This window comes from Electrophorus electricus, chromosome 8 (genome assembly GCF_013358815.1).
Source record: "Electrophorus electricus isolate fEleEle1 chromosome 8, fEleEle1.pri, whole genome shotgun sequence".
Classification (NCBI taxonomy): domain Eukaryota; kingdom Metazoa; phylum Chordata; class Actinopteri; order Gymnotiformes; family Gymnotidae; genus Electrophorus; species Electrophorus electricus.
In genome coordinates, this window is record NC_049542.1 from 10,008,930 (window position 1) to 10,034,557 (window position 25,628).

The following is a 25,628-nucleotide window of genomic DNA, read 5'->3' on the forward strand; positions in this document are numbered from 1 at the left end:
TTAACACAAAGCATTCAAGACATAACCATCATTTTCAGCACTCATCTTATAACTTTAATCTGGACCATTGTTATAGTCTAGGCTTTAATCATTTGTTTTCTTGATATCGCTATTATCCAAGGTATTGACCACTGTATGGTGATAGGGCTTGTTGGCCTGATGCTTTTTGCTCCCACTTTTCTGTTGAGGATGATGGCACATGACCAAGCTGGCCATTTAGATCATCCCATGGAATATCGCAGTGCATCTCATCAGTGAAAGTCAATCTCAGATCAGTCACCTGTACTTTGTGTTTAAAACTGTTTTATGAAATTTTGAAATTTGTTTTCAATAGTGGAATGATATGTATGGCAGAGAAGATGAAAGACTAAAAAATAATATTTAATATTTATATTGCTCAATTTATGGATTTATTTAACAAATAATAACAAATGCAAGATTTGCTTGAACTCCCTAACTTACAATTCACAATTACATTTACACCAAAGTATCAGTGAAAAGACATTGGAATCTTAATGAACAGAAGAAGTGCCATACACTTGCAATCAAAAAGACCTGCTGGTGCAGGTTGGGTGCTGATTTAAAATAGCCAGTGCCACATGTGCTCATCCCCGGAAGGTGGCCTTAACGTTGTTGGATGTTTCTTACCTTGAAGGATGCCATTTCATTTGTCACTTATTCTTCCCCATCTAGACTGTGTCAGGATAAACTGTAATGCCAATAAGTTCACACTCCACTTATTCTTATTTCTTTCTTAATGCTTGGTAAAGGCAGAGTACAATAGAAAGGGTGGGGAAATGTGGAAAAGAAAAAAATAGTACAAATTAAATAAGAATATATGGCAATTCAGAAATTATATAATCAAAGTTTTGTTTTGTACTAGGGATGCACAAGGTTTCAGTATGATTTCTAGTTATCTGAAGGTAGTGGTAAGAGTGATATTTTAGATTTCCATTTAAGCATTAATGTGTACATTGTAAATTAAATTATACCATCAAATTAGCAAAAGTCCATTTGACTTTCAGAATGTATTTTAATTAACTTTCACATTGGCCTGATCAAGATATTGAACATAGTTTTATGGTTAACCTTTAACAGATGTCTACTTATACACAGTTTATTTATTTATGGCATTTAGTTGACACTTTTATCCAAAGCAACTTACAATTATGACTAAGTACAATTAAGTAATTGATGGTTAAGGGACATTCTCAGGGGCCCAATAGTGCCAGCAGCAGGGCTTGAACTAGCAACCTACTGATTAGTAGGCAAGTACCTTAACCACTGAGCTATCTTTTTTACAGTATATACAATTTTGTAGTTTAACGAACTACTGTTTCTTCTGTTGCTTATGAACAGGCTTTATTGAACTGTGACTGAGACAGAGCCTTCTGTTTTCATATCACTACAAAATCCCATGTGCAGCCTTTTACACACATAGAGGAGCACATCTAGAAATTGACTGCAGTGTAGCCAGTTGCTAAGTACAGATTCTGAAACATTGGTCTAAAAATAAAAGCTGTGTATACCTTCATAGAGTGAGCTTTTACATATTCATTAGCACAAATGCTGTTCTTAAGAAACATATACTGAGGAATATCTATCTATCTATCTATCTATCTATCTATCTATCTATCTATCTATCTATCTATCTATCTATCTATCTATCTATCTATCTATCTATCTATCTATCTATCTATCTATCTATCTCTATCTATCTATCTATCTATCTATCTATCTAATATTATGCTGAAGGAATGGTCACGGACAATCTCTTACAAATTCTGTCTCCTCTAGAGAAGGAATATGTAAATAAGACTTTACAATATGACTATATTGCACAGATTATGGGACAGACTTATTATGTAAGGAACTCACAATTACATTTGTTATAAAAATCCCAGGTGTCTGTGTTAAATCATTGTGTTAAATGATGACACAAACTATTGTAAAGGGAAGCTGATTCCCATTAATTGTTTAATTTTGCCTTTCCTTCTAGCCAATAGCATAATAAACAATTGATTCTTTAACAAAATCAAAGGAAAAAGACATGTAACAGTAAAAAAGTGTACTATGCAGCAGTGTTTAATTATGTGATAACACACTATAAACAACTTGATTTTTTTCCTTTACTGCTTGAAAGTTTGTGTTTTCCAAACTATCATGATCAACAGCAGTCACTGAATTGTTACTGTATATATTTTTTACAGCCAGTAAAAATGTTTGCCTTTACAAACAATCTGTATTTAACAGAATGTAAACATATTTTCAATAGATATTTACGGCTGTGTTCAAACTGATTCCCTGCAGTCACAGTTGGATTTTCATTGCTACAGGTTTTTCTTAGAACACAATATAAATGTAATTTATCCTTCATAATTCTAATATGCAGATGTTTGCATCTCTTCACCATGTATAGTATATGGATCAGAAATGGGGATAGATTCAATTTCTTCGACCTGGTATGTATAAACTCTAAGTTTTGTATACCATTGTTTTCAGGTAAAGGCCCCGAGACTCTGTATGCTGGGCAAAAGTTGAATGATAACGAGTGGCACTCTGTCAAAGTGGTACGGCGTGGCAAAAACTTCAAACTCACAGTGGATGAGGATGTTGCTGAAGGTATGAGTGCCTGGCTGGCTGTGTGCATGACAGTTTATTCATGCATAATAAACTATTGGGCAGGGCAGAGTCTATGGAGACTTTTCTTTTTGCCTTTTTTCCTTTACTTTTTCCTCTGTGTGTTTGTAACCATTTCTTGAGTCTGGTTTTTCTCTCTTCCTCTCTCTCTCTGTGTCTCTCTTCTCTAGGCCAGATGAACGGAGACCACACGCGCCTGGAGTTTACCAACATAGAGACGGGCATTCTGACGGAGCGCCGATTTGTGTCGTCAGCGCCATCCAGCTTCATCGGCCACCTACAGGCCCTCAAGTTCAATGGCCTGCTCTACATTGACATGTGCAAAAATGGAGACATCGAATATTGTGAACTCAATGCACGCTTTGGACTGCGCTCCATTGTGGCAGACCCAGTCACATTTAAAACCAAGGGCAGCTACCTGGGCTTGGCCACGCTGCAGGCCTACAGCACCATGCACCTCTTTTTCCAGTTTAAAACCACTTCAGCCGATGGGTTTATTCTGTTCAATAGTGGGGATGGAAGTGACTTCATTGCTGTAGAGCTTGTTAAAGGGTGAGTGGGAAATGAAGAGGCTTTGGTTGTTGAGGTAGAATTTTTTTTTTCACTGATGTAGGTCAAATCCACCCATGAGAATTAGATCATATTATTAGATTTTTATGGCACAGTCTTAATCCTCTGACTAATCTGAACCAGAGTATACTCATATTGCATAAACCCAGAGTTGTTCTCTCCATATTAAGATAATTCCTTATCAAATCTCACTTCACATTCTAACACAAAACTAAACTACCAATAGCACTACAGTTGGCTATTTATTTTGGATCTATGCTCAATATGCACTAGATCATTATGCCCTGTCCCACAAATATGCAATTGTTAAGTGCCTTTTTAAGGTTATAATGAACAGAGTATGAGGACAAGCAGTCTGTACTTTACACTTAAAACGTAAAAAAAATAAAAATAAATAAAAGCTTTTTTTACAGGTTGGCAAAAAATCAGAAAATATGTATTAAAACTACTAGAGTGATATTGTATCTGCCATACTGACTAGTTAAGACCCTCATTTTGAGTGCGATTCATGATTTTGAGTGTGATTCATTTATTTGAAATAAAAACAAAAACATAGAACACTAGGAAATGATCCAGAACATTAGGTGAGTTAAACAAACTGCCTGTATCTCTTTTGGCCACATGAGTGCAGCACTTAGGCTTAGAATGGTGCTTCACAGTACTCTTCAAAGTCTAGTGTACTTCGAGGGGGTTTTGGAACACTCATTCATTGTGTGTGCCCACAGGTACATTCACTACGTTTTTGACTTTGGGATTGGACCCAGCCTGCTCAAAGGGAACAGTGATAGTCCTCTCAATGACAACCAGTGGCACAGTGTGGTCATCACACGAGATGCTACCAACACACACACTCTCAAGGTGGACACCAGCTCTGTCAGCCAAGTGGTCCATGGGGCTAAGAACCTTGACCTTAAAGGTGAAGAATGTTTGATAAAAATTCCCTAATTTATATATTGTCCCATTTTAAGGGTTAACGTTAGAGGAGGAATCATTCTGTATAGTCATAAAAAAGATACAACAAGCTAGCATTCTTTTCTCTTTTCTTCTGTCAATCTGAAAGAAAATACATTTTGCTCATCTATAGACAGTACCATGAGATTACATAGAATTTGGTTGTACATGTATTGGTTTAGGAGATCTGTTTGTTGCTGGTCTGGGGCCCAACATGTACCAGAACCTTCCAAAACTTGTGGTGTCTCGTGAGGGCTTCCAAGGATGTTTGGCTTCAGTGGATCTGAACGGCCGCCTCCCAGACCTCATCAATGACGCACTGTTCCGCAGTGGCCAGATTGAACGCGGCTGTGAAGGTGAGTTCCAAGCCACAGCATGCTTTAGATTTTTACTACACAACTAACACTGAATTCACTGACTTCTAATCTTCTTTGTCCAACCACACAAAAACAGCAGATTAGCCCAAGCCATATACTTTCTCTTTTCTCCTTTTGTTTACCAACAGGTATAATAGTATTTGCATTTATTTACATATATTTTATGTTTATATGAAATCAAAATTCTAAGTAAATTCTTTGTAGCCGAATGACAATGTTGCACTATGTGGCTCTTTGACCACTAGATGGCGATACAGCCTTTGTGTTATTGGCATAGTGACATCATCATCATCATCATCATCATAATAATAATAATAATACTGCTCTTGCCATATCTTTCACCATGTAAAGAAATGTCTGTTTTTACTGTTCAGTTAAAACCAATGTAAAAGTCTGATGTAAAGGCTTGAGTAATCCTGTACTGAATATCACACCTGTCATTATACCGTCTCTTTATACCTTATACTCAATTCAGTACACACATTGTTCCTGTCCTTTGCTCTTATTTAAAGCACACAAATTTACTCCTTAGGCTCTTCCCCATTATTAACCATACTCTGTTCTGTTGTTGATTTCCCTTTGTCCTCTCTCGCCAACACAGTTGGTTTCACCAAAGCTGACTTGCAAGGTAGAGGTTCTTCCAGTCAACACGTTCACCCACACAGACACATGCATAGGGGACTTACTGAAAATTTGCTGTAACTTAATGCAGAAATGGAGCTTCATCAGACTGACCTGAGCTGTGAATGAGAGTTCATTATTGTGCTGCTAACCCATATGTCTCCAGGCATGTCTGAGTGCAGTTAACTCATCTAACTATTCGAATTTTAGTTAGTAAAGTACATTAAGGTAATTGTTTCATAATCATAAGTTGTTACAATCATAAGTTGTTCTTACTATGGTAATTAGCAATTATGAAACTTTAATTTTGATTGTTTTTTACTTTCATTTTTAAACACTAGTATTGATTGATTAAAATAAAAAAAAAGGTTTGATGACCCTTGAATTTAGTCAAGCTTCTAAGAGAAACTAAAACACAATTGAAAATCGCTGATGGAATTGGGATTAAAACTTAAAAATAGATCCCCATCTAGTTTGTGACTCAGTCTTGTTACTTTATTTGCTTTGTTCAGCAGTGGCATTTGTGTCCATTTTGTCCCTAGCTGCTCTATTAGAACATGGGTTTCGTAAATGCAGGCCCTTATCCTTTCAAGAGCCACCAGAGAGCCAATCTAAGGGGAAACCGAGCAGCAAAAACAACACATATCTTCACCTTGCGTGAACTTTCAGCCAGCTGGGTCTGTGTGTTTGGTTGCATATATCATCTGTCCTGCCCAAGACAACTGCTCTGAAGGCAGAGCTTCTTTACCCTTATACTAAATCTTTTATTTCTACTTTTTAGATCTTTTTTATTCTTTCTTTTTTATGTTAAATTTAAATATATTTCATAAAGGTTTGCAACACTAACATCACTGTGAATGCAGTGAAGATGATCATCTGTTTGGCTGAACCCATTATTAAGATGTAAATAATTCTGTTACTAGGTTATTTTTAATTAATTTGTCCAGATCATGAATTCTCTTCTTAGCACTCTGTGATGATGGATATTTCTGGGTGAGATCATCCAACTAGTGTAGCATGAAAACACACATCTGGTTTGAATACATTTTGAGGTTAAAAACAAGTTCATATGTTTATAGCAATACTTTGCTACTAAGACTCAGCTCTCTTTTGTCTTTCTGTGTTCTTTGTTCTAATGTTATCATATTCTTTTTGTTTTCTGTTCTTATTTTACATAACGTTCTGTCTGGGTTAGCATTTGGACGTCTGTCAGAGTCATATAAAATAGAGAATACATAAAAATGATTAAAAATGTCTCATTAATATTTATTTGTTATTGGTCATGTCTCGAGATCAACTGAAATGTACTCAGTTTTGATCTTGACTCAGGCCTCTTTGAGTGATCTTGCTTGCATGCCTGTCCTCTTGATCATCCTCAGACATGAAGTGGTGCATGGAGACCATTGTGGCAGTGCATGTCACTCCCAGCTGTTGCTATATACTAATGCCCTTCTCTTCTCTGTTGCTCACACCTGCCAGGGCCCAGCACCACATGTCAGGAGGACTCCTGTGCCAACTACGGGGTGTGCATCCAGCAGTGGGAGAACTTCACTTGTGACTGCTCCATGACCTCCTATTCTGGCACGACATGCAATGATCGTGAGTACACTGGTTACTGCTTCTGCCGCTATGTGTCGCTGTGTTATTACAAATGGCATCAACAGATATAGGATTAGTTTCACAGAACCATATAAAGCCTAAGCCTAGACTAAAATGTCCAGTGGCATTTCATAATTTATTCTGCAGTTTATTGCAAGGCAAGTTTTAATCCATCCCATAGTACAAAATGGTACCAGAAATTATGTGGCTGTTGGTGTTTTGAATAACAAAGCATTGATATTGTATGCCTTGTCTGGCTAATTTAGCTAAGGATTGATTGGGTTTGCATAAAGTACTTATTTGGTGTTATTTGGATGATCCTTGAAGGCCCTGGGACCTTCAGTGTGTTGTCACTAATTTCACTAAAAGGCCAGTGTCAAATTCAAGTCTTTTTGCTAATGAATGAAAACTTTTCAAAATTAGTAGAAGTAATTCTAAAATATTTTTTTCTAAAAGTAATGAACCCACATTTTCCTTTGCAATTGATCTGTTTTTTTTTCATAATTTATCTCACTCCCTACCTCTTTCTCTAAAGAATGGATTCTTATCTGTCTCATTAATTTCCTGAAACAGCAAACTATAGTACAGTGGGCCATCATCATGGCATTTCTAAACACAGTGGCAGATTTAGTTTCACCTCACAGATGCTCCTCACTGCTACTAAACTTGGTCACAACTGTCTGTACTGTCCCATAGAAATTTAAACATAGACTAAATGGTAAAACTGACATACAGTGAATTGAGCAAATAAAGGTAGATCATTGCCATAGACTGAGTCTCTACAATCTTTTACTATAGTACATTGCAGTTACTCCCTGGACTCTTCTTTTATAAATTCCTGGCTCAGCCTTATCTTTGGAGTTTATTTTTGCTGCTCTTCTGTACTGGAACATTGACATTAAAAAAAAAGTTTTTAAAGATAGATTGTCTGCTGTTAGTTTTGTTTACATACTTTATCCTTGCTCAGTGTGGATAAACAGTACCAACTGTGCCACTAGGTGGTGTTAATGTATTGGCCTAAAATTGCAACCTTAAACTAGTACACAGAGCATAAAAACAAAATGAGGTCATCTAGAGCATGGAATCATCTTTTTCCATATTTTCATTTCTACTCTGTATAAACACAATTACATAAATATGCATAAAGGCACACTTTCTCTTCCAAGACTGATGATGAGAATAAAATGAGGATATAATTATATGGTATTTGTTGACAGTTACACAGCTACACAGGTGGTAGTATAGCATGCTGGCCTTGTGAGGGTACAACCATGAGTGACTATGATTCTGATTAGCTAGTGTAGTTTCTATAGTGTAGCGGTGAGGAGGATTAAAAGAGGACATGACACAGGCAGAGCTGCAGTTAATAGCCCCAAATCCCACTTAGTCTATCATCTTTCTCATTCAAACAAAATTAAACAGGGAGAGAGAAAAGAGAGAGATACAGACAATTCAGTTAGTGTTCTAATTGTACCGGTGGACCCAAACAATGAGATATGAAGGGATCTGGTGGGAAGTCTCAACATAGGGAGACACACAGATACAAAGACAAGCAGATGACAACAACAGAAAGAGGCTGATAAAAGAAAGCAGCAGAATGAGAGGAAGCATTGTCAGCATGTGTAGTTGAGAGAGAGAGAGAGAGAGAGAGAGAGAGAGAGAGAGAGAGAGAGAGAGAGAGAGAGAGAGAGAGAGAGTTCTTAACCTAGAACCCCTAGTTGCAGATTTTTAAGCATATTATCTGAGGCAGACTGTGCACAATGAAATCCTTCCATTGTAGCAGAGATTGGGAGGTGTAGACTGCATCTTATTTATCATACTGTCCTGCACAGCACAAGAGAACACTTGTGCACAGACTGTGAACTAACTTCACAGTTTTAAGGGCACTTCTTCAGCTAACTCAATAAGTATAACACACTCCACTCTAGCAATGATATGTTAATGTTATTACCTTGAGGTTTTGTAATACATTTTGCTTCTTAACTATTGTGTATGTGCTGTTTTTGAGAGACCTTTTTCCTTCTATAGAGCTATAAGATATTGTTTCTGATCTGCTGTGATTTTCTGCTATGAGTGTCATCACCTCTAGATTTAATTTATTTCAAGGACATGTGAGCTATGGGCACCACTGAGAGCACTGACCAGGGCAGTTATTTAACTGAACATAATTTAATTTAGTTCCTTCTCCATCTTATTATTTCACTGTCTGATACAAAGGTCAGAAGGCATACTGCAAATGGTATATCAAATTACATCAAATTTTGAAATCCAATTTTAATACCTGTTTATAACAGATTTTCTCTAAAGTGTCATGGCATAGTAAATAATCTTTGTAAATGTTTAATGAAACTGTCACATGAAGGAAAATAATAACCCCTCATGCTGTATAAACTCAACAGTGTAACCTCTTTATTAAATAATTCAGGACTCATAAAAATCAGGGAATTTGGAACAAGGTCAAGCTGGTGTGTGAAATGTACTTCTTTGCAGCCAAGAATCTGGATCTGGATCTAATATTGTACCTGGGGGAACACCACACGAGAGACACTGCATTTGAATTAGTTTCCTTTGTGAAACATTCATAGAGTTAGTTTGGCTTTACTTTAGTAGGTCCATCGCAGTGCAATGATAAATTACATTCTTCAGGATGAGACATATGAAGGTTTCTATGATCACAGATCAAAATGCACAGATCATAGCATTCTGTCAGTGTAATATAGATTTCAGATAAATTTTAATATCACAGATGACATCCCATGAGTAACTGAAGTTCACAGTTTTTATAGATCCTTCACTTAATTTTAAGAATGTTTTTATACTATATGTAATAAGATGTGGTTTTCTCATGTAAAAGTTTTTACAATTACAAATCTTTCTTGGACTGCTTAAAATACATTTTTATTGTAAACAGCAATAGTTGACCTAGGATAAAGGAGCACTTATTCAACTATATGTAGGACCAAAAAATGAAATTCTTATATTACACAGAATAGCATGGAACATGAATTGTTAGTTTGAAATAGAAGCCAAAGTTTGTAAACAGTTTTCCTTTTAAGCCTGGAGATAGTTTTTGTCTGTTTGAAGAGATAAGTGAAGCAATGACGGTGGGGGGGGATGGAATAACCTCGAAGCACTGAGCAGGCTCTTTTCTCCAGGGTTGAGACACAAACATACAGGCATTCATCAAAAGGTGGGATCAAAGGGGGTTTACACATACCCAGCCATGGTGTGCACGTGTGTGTGTGTGTGTGTGTGTGTGTACAGTTCCTGCTGCATGTGGTGGCAATCAAGGTCTGCTGATTTTGAACTGACTACTTTATGTGTATTGTGATAATACAAGTTGTGCAGGGCTTTGAAAAGGAGGAGAGCAAAAAAAAAGGTGATTTTTTTTTTTCATTTGTTGCACCATCCATGTCTGCCACTCAGTCGCTTCAGCTACTTCATCCATTTCCTTTCTTTAACCTATTTTTTCGCTCTTTTTTAAAATCTCAAAGAAACCAGAGTATTGGTGTATAGCTTTTTGAATGACTCTATTTTCACCAAGGATGAGGTGGCCACTGTGAGCTTAAAGTGCTCTTGTTTGAAGAATACCTAATGTGTGGGTCAAAACCTTGAACTTCTTGTATCGTCTTGAAGCGAGTCCTTCCAGGGCTCTACTTGACTGAATGAGTCATTATTTAGTTTCTCATGAACTTCTCTGAATAGCTATTTGGAAGGTTAGTATATTTATAAAGCTAGTAGTATTTTTTGATATGTACTGAAATGGATTCACAGGCAGGGACAGAGAAGTTAACAATTTGACATTCAGGTCAAAGATGACTGGTGACACAAATTAAATCTATTTATCCACATGTCATACAACACAAACTAGGTTGTGTCAATTATGGAAAGTCCAAGTCATTCAAGTGAAAAGAATCAGTTTGTCATACGGCCCGATCCCATAATAAACTACACTACCCAGTAGGCTGTTCGTCACCCGGCCAACGACTCATCCAGCCATGAACGTTCATTTAGATCATCATCACCAGAGTATTGAAGTCACCTGTGTTCACTTAGGAATATGTATATAAGCCTGTCTAAAGCTACATTATGTTGCAAAGTATTGCCACCAGTGTTAGTCTGAGCATACTGATACATAATTCCTTGATTACCTTTCTGTGTATGGAATCTAGTTTTTGTGTTTCTCGTCTATGATTTTTGCCTGCCCCTTTTGGATCTACCTGGTTTTTGTATTGTTTTTCTGGTTTTTGACATGGACTGCTTTTACATTCATGATTTGGATTACCCCTGATTTTGTCCTTCTGGTATTGACCCTGGTTTTGAGCACCAATACAGCTCAAATTTTATATCCATGAGTGTCTGACTTTGCCTGGCTCGTCACACACTTACTTTCAAAATTCCTTGCTGAAATGCGAATTTTTATGAAACAGGAGAAAAGGTTACTTTTTATGAATACATTCTTAAAGAAAATAAATAAATAAATCTGAACATAAGGATTCACACCTCTTAAATATGGAAGGTCAGAATTTCTTTATTATTTAATAATTGCATGCTGTCCTAAATTACATACACTTACGTATACTGTAACTGCACTACAGCACGTGAAAATATGTGACATGGTATTTAGTTCCTATTCATAAATTTTCCATGGCAATAATTAATGTATTATTGTCAACCAATTGCTGTAGTAAATTCACCTGTACCCAAGGTGAAAGCCAATCAAAATCAATATGTAAATGATGCATGTAAATGAGAAAAGGTGTGTGTCTAGTAGCAATCAGCACCTAGGCGTTTAAATAGTTTGATCAAAAGAACTCCTCTCTCTCTGTTCTACTCTTTAACCAAGGTTAGACCAGGTTATCCAGGCCTAGAAACCTGGATATTATGATAGAGTTTTTTTGCTAGGTGGGCAGATGGGGAGACCAAAATGCTAGCTGGCACTATGCATCTGTCTGGCTGTTGAAGCTGCTGGCAGTTAGCTGGTGACTGGTCCTTGTTCTCCACTACTATCATATTGTCTGGCAAGGCTTGGAGATGCCCTCAGCCTACCACCACAACTTGAGTGATTGATCTAAGTGATTTACAGCAACTAATGGCTACATTCAGCAATCTTTTAGGATTAACTGAGCTTCACAGGGGAGGAACAAACATGCCTCACCTTGCCATAAGATGATAACTTGTAAAATAGAGGATATAGGTGGAGAGCACACTGTTTAGAATCACATCTGGCCCTTGCAGTTGTTTTAATTTCACCAGTGGCTCAGATGTACTGGATGATATGCATTCTCCAGCTCAAGAATAACCCTAACGAATACAGTTTGTGTTGAAAATGTTTGTTTGTTTTCTGATAAACTGGTTTTTAGATTTATGACCACTTATTTAACTTTCAAATACTTGATACAGATGTTATACAGAAGTTAAGGTTGACTGGGTTAAGGGCAAGTTATGTGCATCCAAGATCTTTCAGAGTGGTGATAGCCCATGATAGTAACTGACATAGCTGAGATGGAGCATGTCTGCATTCTGCTGTCCATGCATCTGTTTTCCTATTTCATTACCTTCCTTTGCAGATTCTGTGTATTACATGTGTTGGCATTTCTCAAAGAAACAAGGTAACTCAGAATTTCTAATTTCTAGGTTTTCGTGGAAGAATATGTTCTTTTGCATGCTGTGCACTCAGGGGTAGGGTGGCGGGGGGTGGGGGTGGGTGGGTGAGGGAATCTGTGTGTGCAAGAGAGAAAAGAGTGTGAGAGACTGAAGATTGATAGAAAGTGATGAGGGTATTATTCATTATTCACACAATCTCCATTGTAATGTCCAGTCTTGACTCTGACTGAAAGCTTTCTCTGCAGACGGAGAACATGGAATATTTTTCTTCTTTGCTGTTTTCCCCCATCAAACTAGCATTCATCATCATTTAAAGGGAGTGATGAAATTGTATTAATAATGCATGCATGTGGAAATACAATCATATAAGTGAAAAGTAATATTCCTTGTGCTTGTCCAACCTGTTTAATGGGTTCCCATGTTTCTCAGCTTGCCTGATGACATAGATGATTGCATGGGCAGCAATGCAGTCTCCCTTATAATTACTTTTCAGAATGCTGCCCTCGTCCACTGTCAACTTCATTAACTCTTAACTTTGCTCCTACAGTGTATTTGGGTGGATTTTTGTGTCTGTACATAAGCAAAACATAGGAAAGAAGAGCCATCTAGCGAGTTATCATAGGTTAATGCTCATTTCCTACATGAATTGCTCAGACTTTCCACACAGTCATGAGAAACCAGCATGGAGCCTAACTGTTTGTTTGACTGACTATTGAGGTAATCATTTTTCTTGGAACGGAAACCAGTTTTCTTTTTCATGTTCAATTGGGCCTTGTAAGGTTACTTACAACTTATAACTGGGTTGACCCTAATAAGGCTATCCATTCTGTATTCTTGCCAATAAAGCATTTTTATAACATTCAGGATTTGGGGATGGAATCAACTACAACAGTAATAACAAATTTATTTTTATTTCATTTTGAGTTTGAAGTTGAACTTATACAAAGCCATTGACACTAATGTTGCTTACATTATTGACACTGATGTTTCTACACGCCTGGCTTCTGTTTTGTTTCACTTATTTATGAACAAAGCTGACAATATGTGAAGCTAGAGTTAGGAGAACTTCAATTTGTGTACAGATTTTAATTGAGTGCTGTAACGGTGAGCGGTAAAGAGGTGGATGCATGTGCGGAGTAGAGCGAGGTTTATTATGGGCAAATCTAGAGTTGTAGTGGTCAGAGTAGTCCAGGTTCATTGAGCCAATATGGAGAGTACGAAGATATATGATAACAAAGAAACAAACAAAAGTACACAAAGGCAAAACAGGGTAAGCTATAACAGAGGCTACAATAAACACAAAAGCACAGAGTACAAACTTACATACATACAGATAAGCGCTTTCAAAAAAAACATCCAGACTTACATCTATACATCCAAGACATGGAACAAGACCGGGTTTAAATAAATTTCCTTAACAAGACTAGAAATAAGGAACAGGTGTCAAAAACCAAATGAGGGGCAGAGAAAATGAAACTATGGAAAGGAACCAAAACAAAATAAGACAGGGAGACCATGGACGATGGAAATGAGGAGGGACCAACCATGACAATTGCTTGACTGATGAACCAGTTATAATGAGCTTTAATTTATTTGGGTTGTGTGAATTATTATGGAGTAATATGATGAAGCCCCAGTAGAAGTTTAGTTAAGGTTCAAGAGATGGGAGAAAAAATGGCACACACTAAATATTTACAAGCAGCTCGCCTTCTCTGTATAACTGCATGTATAAAGGTGATTCTTTCTTATCCAGCTGAGGAAGATGGAGGGAAGGATGTATTAAAACGTTTTATTAAGCTTAATTTCAAGAACAAATGAGATGCATTTTGCCTGAAGTAGCACAGAGTATTTTATTTTTGTGGTTGCAGGTGGTTTAAGTGGTCACATCACTAACCATTAAGTTTATACATTTAAAATTTCTCTGTAATGACATAAGGAAGAAAATAATTTGAGGAACTGTGGTTCCACATGTGGTCTGATGAGTCCAGATTTAACTGTTCCAGACTAATGGGCGCATCAAGGTAAAAAGAGAGGCAGCGGAAGTGATCATGCCTAGTGCCTACTGTACAAGTCTGTGGGGGCAATGCTATGACCTGTGGTTGCTGCAGTTGGTCAGGTTTAGATTCAGCAAAGTTATGTGCCCAAAGAATGAGGTCAGCTGACTACCTGAATATACTGAACGACCATATTATTCCATCAATGGATTTTTTCTTCCCTGATGGCATGGGCATATTCCAAGATGACAATGCCAGGATTCATCGGGCTCAAATTGTGAAAGAGTGGTTCAGGGAGCATGAGGCATCATTTTCACACATGCACTGGCCACCACAGAGTCCAGACCTGAACCCCATTGAGAATCTTTGGGATGTGCTGGAGAAGACTTTGTGCAGTGGTCTAAATCTCCCATCATCAATACAAGATCTTGGGGAAAAATTAATGCAACTCTGGACAGAAATAAATATTGTGACATTGCAGAAGCTTGTGGAAATGATGCCACAGCAAATGCGTGCTGTAATCAAAGCTAAAGGCGGTCCAAAAAAATATTAGCGTGTGACCTTTTTTTTTTTTGGCCAGGCAGTGTATATTTTAAGTCTTAACCATCATCTACATGAGAACAAACATGTCTGTCATCTAATGGTGTGTTTTTTAACCCAGTCCCATGTTGGTAGGATACCAGCTCACAGTAGGAGCCGAACCCCCATTTCCGAGCTTTGTTGGATTGCCTTCTCCTCCTCTTCTCCTTCTCCACATGTGCCTTTTGCCAAGGTGAATTCATTCCTGCCTTGGTTGTAATGACATATCGAGCTGAACTGCAATTTAGTAGACAAATTATGCCATCATTAGGGTTGGGGATTCTGCCCTAACGCCTGGTGATAAATGTTGTACTCTACAGACATGCTCATTGAGATGGAGAACCTGTAATCGCTCCTTGATGCTGGCAAAATTTAAGCATTCCTTGCAGTATTTTTCATGAATGAGAAATGATTGAAATAAAGAAATAGAAAATAAAAATGAAAGGAAAAATGATTTCCTCCAGTCAGTGACTCACTCAAAAATGTTTTTACATTATTTTATTTATCTGTTTTTATCATCACAAACAGCTGTAATAGTGCTTATAATAATAATTATGCATTGCGCTAGTGATTTATATCTATTTGAAAATTACAATGAGAACATTTCACTAAAATGACTGCTGAGAACAAATGTTTAGATAGAATGTAGATGTAATATAGGCGGTAAATACACACACAGAGAGAGAGAGAGCGAGAGAGAGAGAGAGAGAGAGAGAGAGAGAGAGGGGAGCAGGATTGGATTTAGAATTGTGCAGTTTAATAATTGCCATGTAAGAGCATCCTAGGTAGTTTGTCATTTTTAAATTTAACTTTTCCCTTTGTTGTACATTCAAGCTGAATTATCAGTATCTTTATTAGCCTTTAGACTTTTACTTTGCTTTGAAGTGTCACAACAGGAACATAGTATATAGCATAGTATCCATTCCAGCTATACATGACCTTGTGTAAAATGAGAGCTTGGTGATGTAAGGCTTGGATGTAGCTGCTCGGCCATAGAAATCCAGTCCATGAAGCTGTCTACTCACTGTTCTTGAGCTAATCTGAAGGCCACATGATGTTTGGAGGTCTGTAGCGATTGACTCTGCAGAAAGTTGGTGACCTCTATGTGCCTCAGCATCCACTGGCCTTTCTCTGTCATTTTACGTGGCCTACCACTTCGTGGCTGAGTTGCTGTCATTCCCAATTACTTCCAATTTATAATAATACCACTGACAGTTGACTGTGGAATATTTAGTAGCAAGGAAATTTCACGACTGGACTTGTTGCACAGGCGGCATCCTATCACGGTATGCTGGAATTCACTGAGCTCCTGAGAGCAACCCATTCCTTCACAAATGTTTGTAGAAGCAGTCTGCGTGCCTAGGTGCTTGGTTTTATACACCAATGTGGCCATGGAAGTGATTGGAACACCTGAATTCAATTATTTGGATGGGTGAGTGAATACTTTTGGCAATATAGTGTATTGCCAGTTGTTGCTATGGCAGCAATGAAGTTAGGAAACTTGAAAAAAGGTTTCCATTTGTCCTACACTTGGAACTTGAAAACCTCATGGAATTAATGTTGTGCTTTAAACATCAGCTTTTTTCAGCATAAATTGGTTCCTTCTATTAGAACTTCAAAGGCACTGTTTGCACAGTCAATGAAGGACCTCGGGGGGGGGGGGGGGGGGGGGGGGGGAGTGAGAGAGAGAGAGAGAGAGAGAGAGAGCGAGAGAGAGAAAATATTTAAGTACACAAGGTTTCCAGAGAAACAGTAAATTTCCAAACAGAGCCTTGCCACTGAAAATGACAAATCCTTCTGATGGTCCAAAGATGTTCAGCAAGCTTTCTTCTTCTCTCCAAAGTTCAGCTGGTTACATCTCTTACAAGAAATACAATAGATAACTCCTGCAATAATGGATGAGAAGGTGTGAGGGATGACAATTTATCCTTTTGTGCATATCATGTAGCAAAGTGTTTGCAGGCTACCATACCAATTATTTGACTGACCATTTATCTCAATTGTGATAGCATGTATTGTTGTATGATCTATATCAGATTACTGGAGGGATGCACCTCTGTATCATCCTGGAGGATTTTGAAGTGTTTATGTAAGATGAGTGAACCTAAATAATTTTTGCTGTCTTAACAAGAGATTGTTTAAAGGTCATTGCATCCATTCTCTGAACAGGTAAAGGCATAATCTATGACTTTCTTCAGAAATCCACAGTTAAGAAAATATTTACACATTTCCATACTTTCCTTCATACACATTCCTCCATACTCTGGAGGAACTCTTCATTCTCACTGCAAATGTGCTTACATTTTGATACCTGTGAGGAAAGGAAGGGGATTTTGCAGGCCTTGTGGAATGTGAATGTGAACAGTTGGAATGTGTACTGTATATAAGAAAGGGGGTCTGTAGATATATAACATATGGTGGTATTTAAACCAGAACTTAAATGAAGCATGCAAAATAGGGTGTGCTATTCTCCATGTATATTCTAGAGCTAGGTGGAATGTTTAGAAGGAAGAAATAAACAGTTGGAGCTCTTCAGATGTGCATATAGGTGTACCAAATACCAAATGTACCAAATGTCATCAGTGTATCTCAATAATACTAAGGGTGCATGTCCAGTGTATTGTTCAAAAAATGTTTCTCAGCAAATCCAACACAGAGATTTTTAAAAATGGTCACATTTTAGTTGACATCCACTGACCTTTTATCTTTGCCTATATAGGCAGTACTCCTTAGCCCTGTCTGGTATATAACTGGAAATGTCAGAGTAACATTTATGGATCTGCGGACCAGCTAAGTGACCTAGAGGCCCTAAAAGTGACAGGCATACATGATTTTGATTTGTGTAGAACTTCGCTGTTTCATAGTAACCTCTAGATAACCTCCAAATTTATAGGTTATCAAGGCTTATTTTAAATTTCATAGCCAGGTGGCATATGTCACACAATCCACGTTCACATGTCAATATTTGAATTTTGTCACCGTTTGTGCGTGCATAAATATCCAATATCACCGTGAAAATGGTTTATTTATTGATGCAGACCCCTCTATGTATAACTATTTTCTTAAGAACTCACTTCACGTGTTATTTAAAATTGTTAATTGTGTGCCTACACTTGCTAAAGAGGCATTTTGGATTGTTAGAATTGAGTAGGAGGTGGGAGGACTCTATCAAGATTGAAGCAAGTTCTATTACAGACTGAGCTGGCTAATTTATTTGCAGCCCTACCAAGAGATCAAGTAGTGTGCTTGAATACATAAGCATTCTGAGTTCAAGACTTCAGACCCAAGGTTTGCACTCGCACTGAAGCTTTTTTTGTTTTGCTGGTTCAGGACCTGGAAGACTTGCTGTGGTAAATGGAACCATGAATTCTGCTGTGTACCAAAAAATCCTGAAGGAGAATTTCCGGCCATCTGTTTGTGACCTCAAGCTGAAGCGCACTTGGGTTCTGCAGCAGGACAATGATCCAAAACACACCAGCAATTCCACCTCTGAATGGCTTAAGAAAAACAAAATGAAGAGTGGCCTAGTCAAAGTCCTGACCTGAATCTGATTGAGATGCTGTGGCATGACCTTAAAAATGCAGTTCATGCTAGAAAACCCTCCAATGTGGCCAAATTACAACAATTCTGCAAAGATGAGAGGGCCAAAATTCATCCACAGCCCTGTAAAAGACTCATTGCCAGTTATCGCAAACGCTTGATTGTAGTTGTTGCTGCTAAGGGTGGCCCAACCAGTTATTAGGTTTAGGGGCAATCACTTTTTCACACAGGGCCATGTAGGTTTGGATTTTTTTTCCCTTAATAATAAATCCTTCATTTAAAAACTGCATTTTGTGTTTACTTGTGTTATCTTTGTCTAATATTTGTTTGATGATCTGAAACAAATAAGTGACAATTGTGACAAACATGCAAAAAAATAAGATATCAGGAAGGGGGCATATATATATATATATATATATATATATATATATATATATATATATATATATATATATATATATATATATATATATATATATATATATATATATATATATATATATATATAAAAATATATAAATATTGTTTTATATATATATATATAAATATTGTTTTATAATGTACTGAAAAATAAAACATTGAAAAAAGAATAAGAACTGTTTAAGGAGTGCATCTTTTCAGGTTTAAGGGCTTAGTCAATGCTTCCTTGCAAGTTTGTGAGTTCAAAAGCAGTCGCTTTTTGGTATTATGCTTTTGCAGTGACTAGGTAAGAGGCAGGATGCATATGCAAGAGGGAATTTAATAAGAATGATGGAAACAAACAAAACAAACAGAGAAGCTTACGTAACAAAATAAACCAAGCATGAACTACAACAAGCAAGAGAACTAGAAGGCAAACTGAAAACAAGAACTGAGTACAAAGGATAAACTTATCTAAAGAACCAAAAGATGTGGCATGGAAACAGAGCTCAAGGCAACATAATGTTCAAATAGTGAGAGCAATAGTGACAATACAAAAATAAAGATTATAAGTAAATAGAACACCAACGAGAAACATCTGGAGCATAAGAGATTACACAAGAGATGGGCAACAAAGCAGACACAGGTGTAACAAATTAAGGGCAGGAAAAATCAAAACAAGAGGCATAAATAGGGAATGAAACACCAGAGGAGGGAAACTATGACACTTGGCATGCGTCTGGGAATGCATAACTTGTCTCCAGTAAGTTCACTTAATTTCAACTCTCTCACATAATCTTTTGCTTTATTTTTTTTAAATAACAGTCTTCCTTGTTAGCTTTCATTTGTGCCTCTTATTGTGTCAGAGCTTTGAAGTTTACAGAGAGATAAGTCCATTGTCTACATCAAGAGGATGCTGGTGCTCATAAAAGGTTAAGACATCTTTGGCAATTGCTTGAAAGTAAGCTTCACTGTAGTAGCAGGTCTCACTAGGGTTGCACTTACCCTAGATTAGGACATCAAGTGTGCAGGACCCGGTTAGTCAGTTTCCTTTATACAGCCAACCAAAGTTAAATATTGATTACCTCATATGCACTTTAAATCCATTAGCAGAGTTGCACATGTAGGAGAGTGAAAATGTGGGATGTGACTAAGATCATGAGTGCTTTTTTAACACTTTTTATCGTTTAGATGTATGGAGATGAATGAATAAATGCCAGATGTATGGCACCATTGTGCGATTAGCAATGACCTTATGCATGTATGTGCATGTATAGTATTTTTGGGAGAACAGGATATCATTTGCAAATAGAGTATTATTACCCTGGATTTGGTGACAATACAGCAAAGCTTTCCCTTCTCAGAGATGCCTAATATTGTTGATTTGGCAAGGGAGAGGAGGGGCACTATTTTTTCTTCCTTTGTACTTTTCAGAGGGATCTGTATAATATTTGCATTAGCCAATTGCAGCTGTCACCCTTTCTCTCGTAAACTAAAAACAGAAAATCTGGACACAGAATGGATGTAGGTTGATATAAGCTTGTAATTATTCTCCTCTATAGACTTTGGGGAGGGGGTATCTTTGCAAAATGTTGGCCACACAGTTATCCTCCTCTTTTGCTCATGATGCTCCAAATTGAGACTGTACTGGTGAGGAGAGTATTGGATCCTAAATAGGGATTGAGACACAAGGAAGGGGTACATAGTAACATACATCCCTCTCTTTTTAATGTCACTGCAAAGTGATGAAACCTTGTGAAATTATGGTCTTGCATTGCACAGCTTTTGTATAACCTGCGGGCTTTCAAAATGTATTGCTCACGATAAACATGAATAATGGAGATTCTTGCATTAATGTGTATCTAATGAGATGGGGGAACTAACTGGTGCAGCAAAGCTTACACCATTATCACTACAAAATGTCTGCAGTCAGCACCCCATTAAAAGCAAAGTGCATCTTTAGTTTAACTTCCCAAACAACTTATTATTGTGAAAAATATTGCAGAATTATCTGTCTTTGTGTGAGGTAAATGCACCATCTGTTCAAAGTGCCAATTTCTCACTCTGCCTATGTCTTAAAAACCAGTTATTTTCTGATAGCATCAGGCCTTACACACTGCAAGAAGGGAGTGGCAATGCTAGAAATAGTTTCTATTAAGGGTAAGGAATCTATTGCTATGTTTCTAGGCCACTGTCTAGTCCTCCAAGAGTATATATCAATGTTGGAAATCAAAGGTCAGGCTTTTAGGTATGGGTGCTTTGCAACACTGTTGTTCCTTTCTGCTTGTTAAGCATGCCTCTGTTTATCATACCTGGCTTGGCCGGTTATAAAAGATTGTGTTATACTGGTTTATTTGCTGACACTGATAAAAAGCTTGCCCTACCGTATGACACAGTCAGTCAAACTAGAGACAAGCTTCTGAAATGGTGTAATTTGGTCACAGCCTAAAATTAGGTAATTGTCCATTGTTCTCTAATTGAAGTGCCAATCTGTTATATTACATCACTGTGTTCATGTGGAGGGAGGAAACGGGTGTGGGTGACTGAAAGCAGGATCAGATGCGGTTCTATTTCTATCTTTTCAAAAATTCTTCTAAAGCCTGAGAAGCAGCCAGTACGTGTTGTGCTTTTTTTGTTGATCTAGAATCTCAACTGCTAATTTCCCCAACTGCAATTTGCTAACATTTATGAAAAATAGCAAAGAAATCAATTCAAATAAAGAGGTTGTTACAAGACACAAACATCAGATTGACCATTTTCATATATAGAGATGTGAATACATATTTTATTAGGCTCCTTTAATGCTATTCGTTCTATGAATTTTACATTTGTGACATCTTTTACATCATTCTAGAATATCACTTCTGTTTTTTTTTAAATTACATTGGTATGTAAGAAATTATGTTCAGCCCAAGTACAAAATGAACATTTAGTGTGTGACTGAATTATTTTTAAATAATAAGGCAGGGGTTTCAGTGGTACTTGACTAGTAATCAGAAGGTTGCCAATTCAAAGCCAACCACTGCCAAGTTGCTACTGTTGGGCCCCTAAGTAAGGCCCTTAACTTTCAATTGCTCAAGTTGTATTTGGTCATAATTGTAAGTCGCTTTGGATAAAAGTGTCAGCAAAATGCCATAAATGAATGAATGAATGAATGAATGAAAATGAATAATAAAGTGGGAGCACAATTTCACAATTTTTCATGCTTTCACTGATCTCCCAAAGAATTCTGAAATATTCTTAGACCATCAGTTATATTGTAACGGTGGCCTGAGTGCTGCAGGGCGCGGAACAGGTCGCACAGACTCCTTCGATTTAGTGAGATGTTTAATGACATAGAACACTTGCGGCACTCACACATAACAACGAACAGTGTAGACAGGAACAATGACATATAACACTAAAAATGGCTACACACACACAATAACAGTAACAATGACAGTAATAGTAACAATGACCAACGACAAGGCACACATTGTCGGGGGTTTAAATAGACAGACAAACACTTATCAACCCCTGCATAGGTGTGTGCAATCAGGGCACAGGGTAGGCCAGGTGCTGCTAACAAGGGAGACCTCTCGGCAGAAGAGAAAGGCAGCTTCTCTGCCTCTCTCGGGGCAGTCCAGTATGCTCTACGTGACGTGCGGGGGGAGGCATTCCCCGAAGATGACTTCTCCCTAGAGCCACGGTTCCCGACACTTCCCCTTCTGGGATAGCGAACTCCAGGCTGCCGTACACACAGACAGACACAGTAGGGCCATACCCTGGTTCTAGACGTGCAGCTTCCCCTAACGGTCCTCCTTTCACCAGCCACTCTAGGAGCACCCCAGAGGCAGCCTGCTTCCGAGGCTTTTGGAAGTCTCGCTGGTGAGTCCACGGAAGGGGAAGAACTCAGGCTTTGCTTTCACTAGCCAGAGACCTAGCCGGCTCCACCGAACTGCCTTCACCACGGTCCTCGGGGAGCTCTTCCACTCTCCTCGGTCCTGGCTCAGTAGCCTCAGGCCCCCCCCCAAGAAATTCCTGTGGGTGTTCCCCCTCCACCTCCGGAGTGGATGCAAACACCGGTCGTGGTCCTCTCCCCAATATCCTGGGATCCAGGCAGCAGTGCAGGGGGTGCCTGCGCACCTCCTGCTAGGAAGTCCGTATTTCTACGAGGGAGTTGGCATCCAGTGGTGGTTGGTCATTCTGTAACAGTGGCCCAGGATGCACAGACTCCCTTGATTTTTGACAACGAACAGTGTAGACAGGAACAACAACATATCACACTAACAATGGCTACAAAAACACAATAACACTAATGATGACAGTAACAATGACAGTGATAGTAACAATGACCGACGATGAGGCACACACAGGTGCGAGTTTAAATAGACAAACACTTAACATCAATCCCCCAAACAGGTGTGTGCCATCACGGAGGGTGTGGCTACAAACTATGGTGAACCCACCTGCACGCAGTGGGCTGCACCATGTGACTCGTGGAAGGGTAGCGTTCCATGACATATATAAGCTTCTAACACCTAACCTATTTTCACCTTCAGTCATTGTTTGGCAGCTTATGTGAGGTGTGATATGTATTTCATAACATAGTCAGGCAGCGATAGGTAATTGTTTGTAGTACTGTGTTGAAGCATGTTTTTAAACCATCAAAGGAGCATCAATATAGAAAATATTGCTTTATCTGTTTGCTTCACTTTTCTTCACTTCACTCTCCTGTTTTAAGGCCTGCTGGCTGTCATTTGTGCTTTGTCAGAGCTGAGCATGAAGTAAATTTAATTATCTAACCAAAAGGGACGTACAGAGAGAATGTTTATAGGATCTCTGTTCTACATGGACAGTTTAAAATTCCCAATGGAAATAACATACAAAAAGCTTAGTTTTTGTAATTCAATTTTGTTTTGTTGTAGTACACATTAAACATAAAGCCAAATTTGTTACATGCATTCATGAATTTATAAACACTCTACATTGAACAAGCTCAACTAACAATTTACATGGGCATTTTTTTAAAGCACATGACTTCTCCATTGAAACTTAAAGAACTGATTATATTTTTCAATGTCATATTTTTTAAATGAGCATTCTCACACATTCTTTTTTTGGTTATATCAGCTATAAATATGCACACCAAACAGGAACTAAACAAGATTTTACAATTCTACTTAAAATATCTACTCATTGACTTGTAAAATTTCAAGGGGACTGCTGATAATTCCCTTGTAATCAGGTGATATAGCTAATTAATTGTCTTTATTTTTACATCCATATGTAATTATATTAATGAAGTCAAGTGAGCAAATAGTTGAACACATAATTATCCATAAAATAAAATGTATTCATTACAGCAAATCACCACTAAACACTGTTCCCTCTAAACAGTATGGCTTTCAAAATCAAGCGCTCTATCTGTTTTTGTTTAATCGCTTTCCCCTCACATTTGTTGATATGCCATATGCCTATTTCTCTCATCATGCTTTGGAATACATTAAATTACATGGTTTGATTTCTATCACAGCAAAACACATCCTTGACTTTAAAAGTCATATCTAATTGTCCTAACACTGAGTTTAATATATTACAAAAACAGTCTGAGTCATTCAAGTCCTATATAACAGGTCTTACATATAGAGCATTGCTTGTTTTGTCATCCACACTACAAAAAAGTAGTCTGTTTGACAAGTAATATTCTATTTATGGTCATAATGGAGGAATATTTTCTATGAAAGGATTCTTTATTAAAATATCTATAATAAATAAAGACAGAAAACAACTTATAGATAAATAATTTCCTTAACTTTATAGCTCTTTCAGTTTCTTGGGCTGTTGCAATTTGATTAATTAAGGACTGCACAAGTGCAAGTCAGCAATTATCTTCAAACATCACACTGATTTATGGTGCATTTTACTCTAAGAGCAGTGTAAAATGACAGCCATTTTGTCTTTGTTATTGCTGGCTTTTGTGAATTTGCATTAAGGTAAAAGCTCTCTCTAATAATTTGCAGTCCTGGAGATGGAAAAAAAACCAAACTTGTTCTATTGGACTTTAAGGTCAATTCCCATATAGCATCCCTCGAGAGCTAATTGACTTTTGCATTATCTATGCAAACTCAATTGGATGTTTTGTTTGTTAAATATAGGTAACACCTGTACAAATAAATGGCAGTCACCTTTTCCATTGAGGTCTTTTTTTCACAGTACACATTAGTATCTAGAGAATAAGAGATTGATTTTTGCCCATGGTGACAGTGAATTAGCAAAACAGTAGAATTCAGTTGTGCATTTAATTTAACAGCAAAATGCCATACTGCTCTAAGCTCTCCACATTAACTTCTCTGATCATTAGTTAGTCATCAAGTCAATATAAGGCACTGCAGTTCATCTGTTCTCCTTATTACTAGTTCTGTTTTATTACCCAACCCTCTTTCTCCTGTCTTTTTCTATGCAAAGTGACTTAAAATTATGACTGAGTACAACTTGAGCATTTGTGGGTTGCGGGACTTGCTCTGGGGCTGAAATCGATAATTGTGTTGCAGTGTGAGGATAATAAGCTAGGAGTTTCATTAGTTCCCCAGCAAACCACTTGCAGAGTGGTTAAGAGTCTGGGGCATTGCCAGAAATGGCAATGGTAATGTTTCCAAACATCTGCCATTTACAGGATCCTGTTCTGAAATGTCACAATGATTAATAATTGCTCTCATCAGCCTCTGTAAGGGTCTATAGAGCTTGCATTGGCACAGTTAGGTTACAACAT

General features: G+C 37.7%; 1 protein-coding gene across 8 annotated transcripts in view; it reads left to right on the top strand.

Annotated features, from left to right (window-relative positions):
- Positions 1 to 25,628, top strand: part of nrxn3b (neurexin 3b) — a 161,109-nt gene that overhangs the window by 75,573 nt on the left and 59,908 nt on the right. For 7 of the 8 annotated variants that reach the window (XM_035529387.1, XM_035529392.1, XM_035529391.1 and 4 more), the window contains 6 exons: positions 2,503 to 2,622; positions 2,811 to 3,192; positions 3,936 to 4,126; positions 4,344 to 4,517; positions 5,140 to 5,166; positions 6,639 to 6,758. In XM_035529387.1, coding sequence (XP_035385280.1) covers positions 2,503 to 2,622; positions 2,811 to 3,192; positions 3,936 to 4,126; positions 4,344 to 4,517; positions 5,140 to 5,166; positions 6,639 to 6,758 — 1,014 coding nt within the window. The remainder of the gene's footprint in view (positions 1 to 2,502; positions 2,623 to 2,810; positions 3,193 to 3,935; positions 4,127 to 4,343; positions 4,518 to 5,139; positions 5,167 to 6,638; positions 6,759 to 25,628) is intronic. The other variant, XM_035529394.1, reaches the window with a different exon arrangement.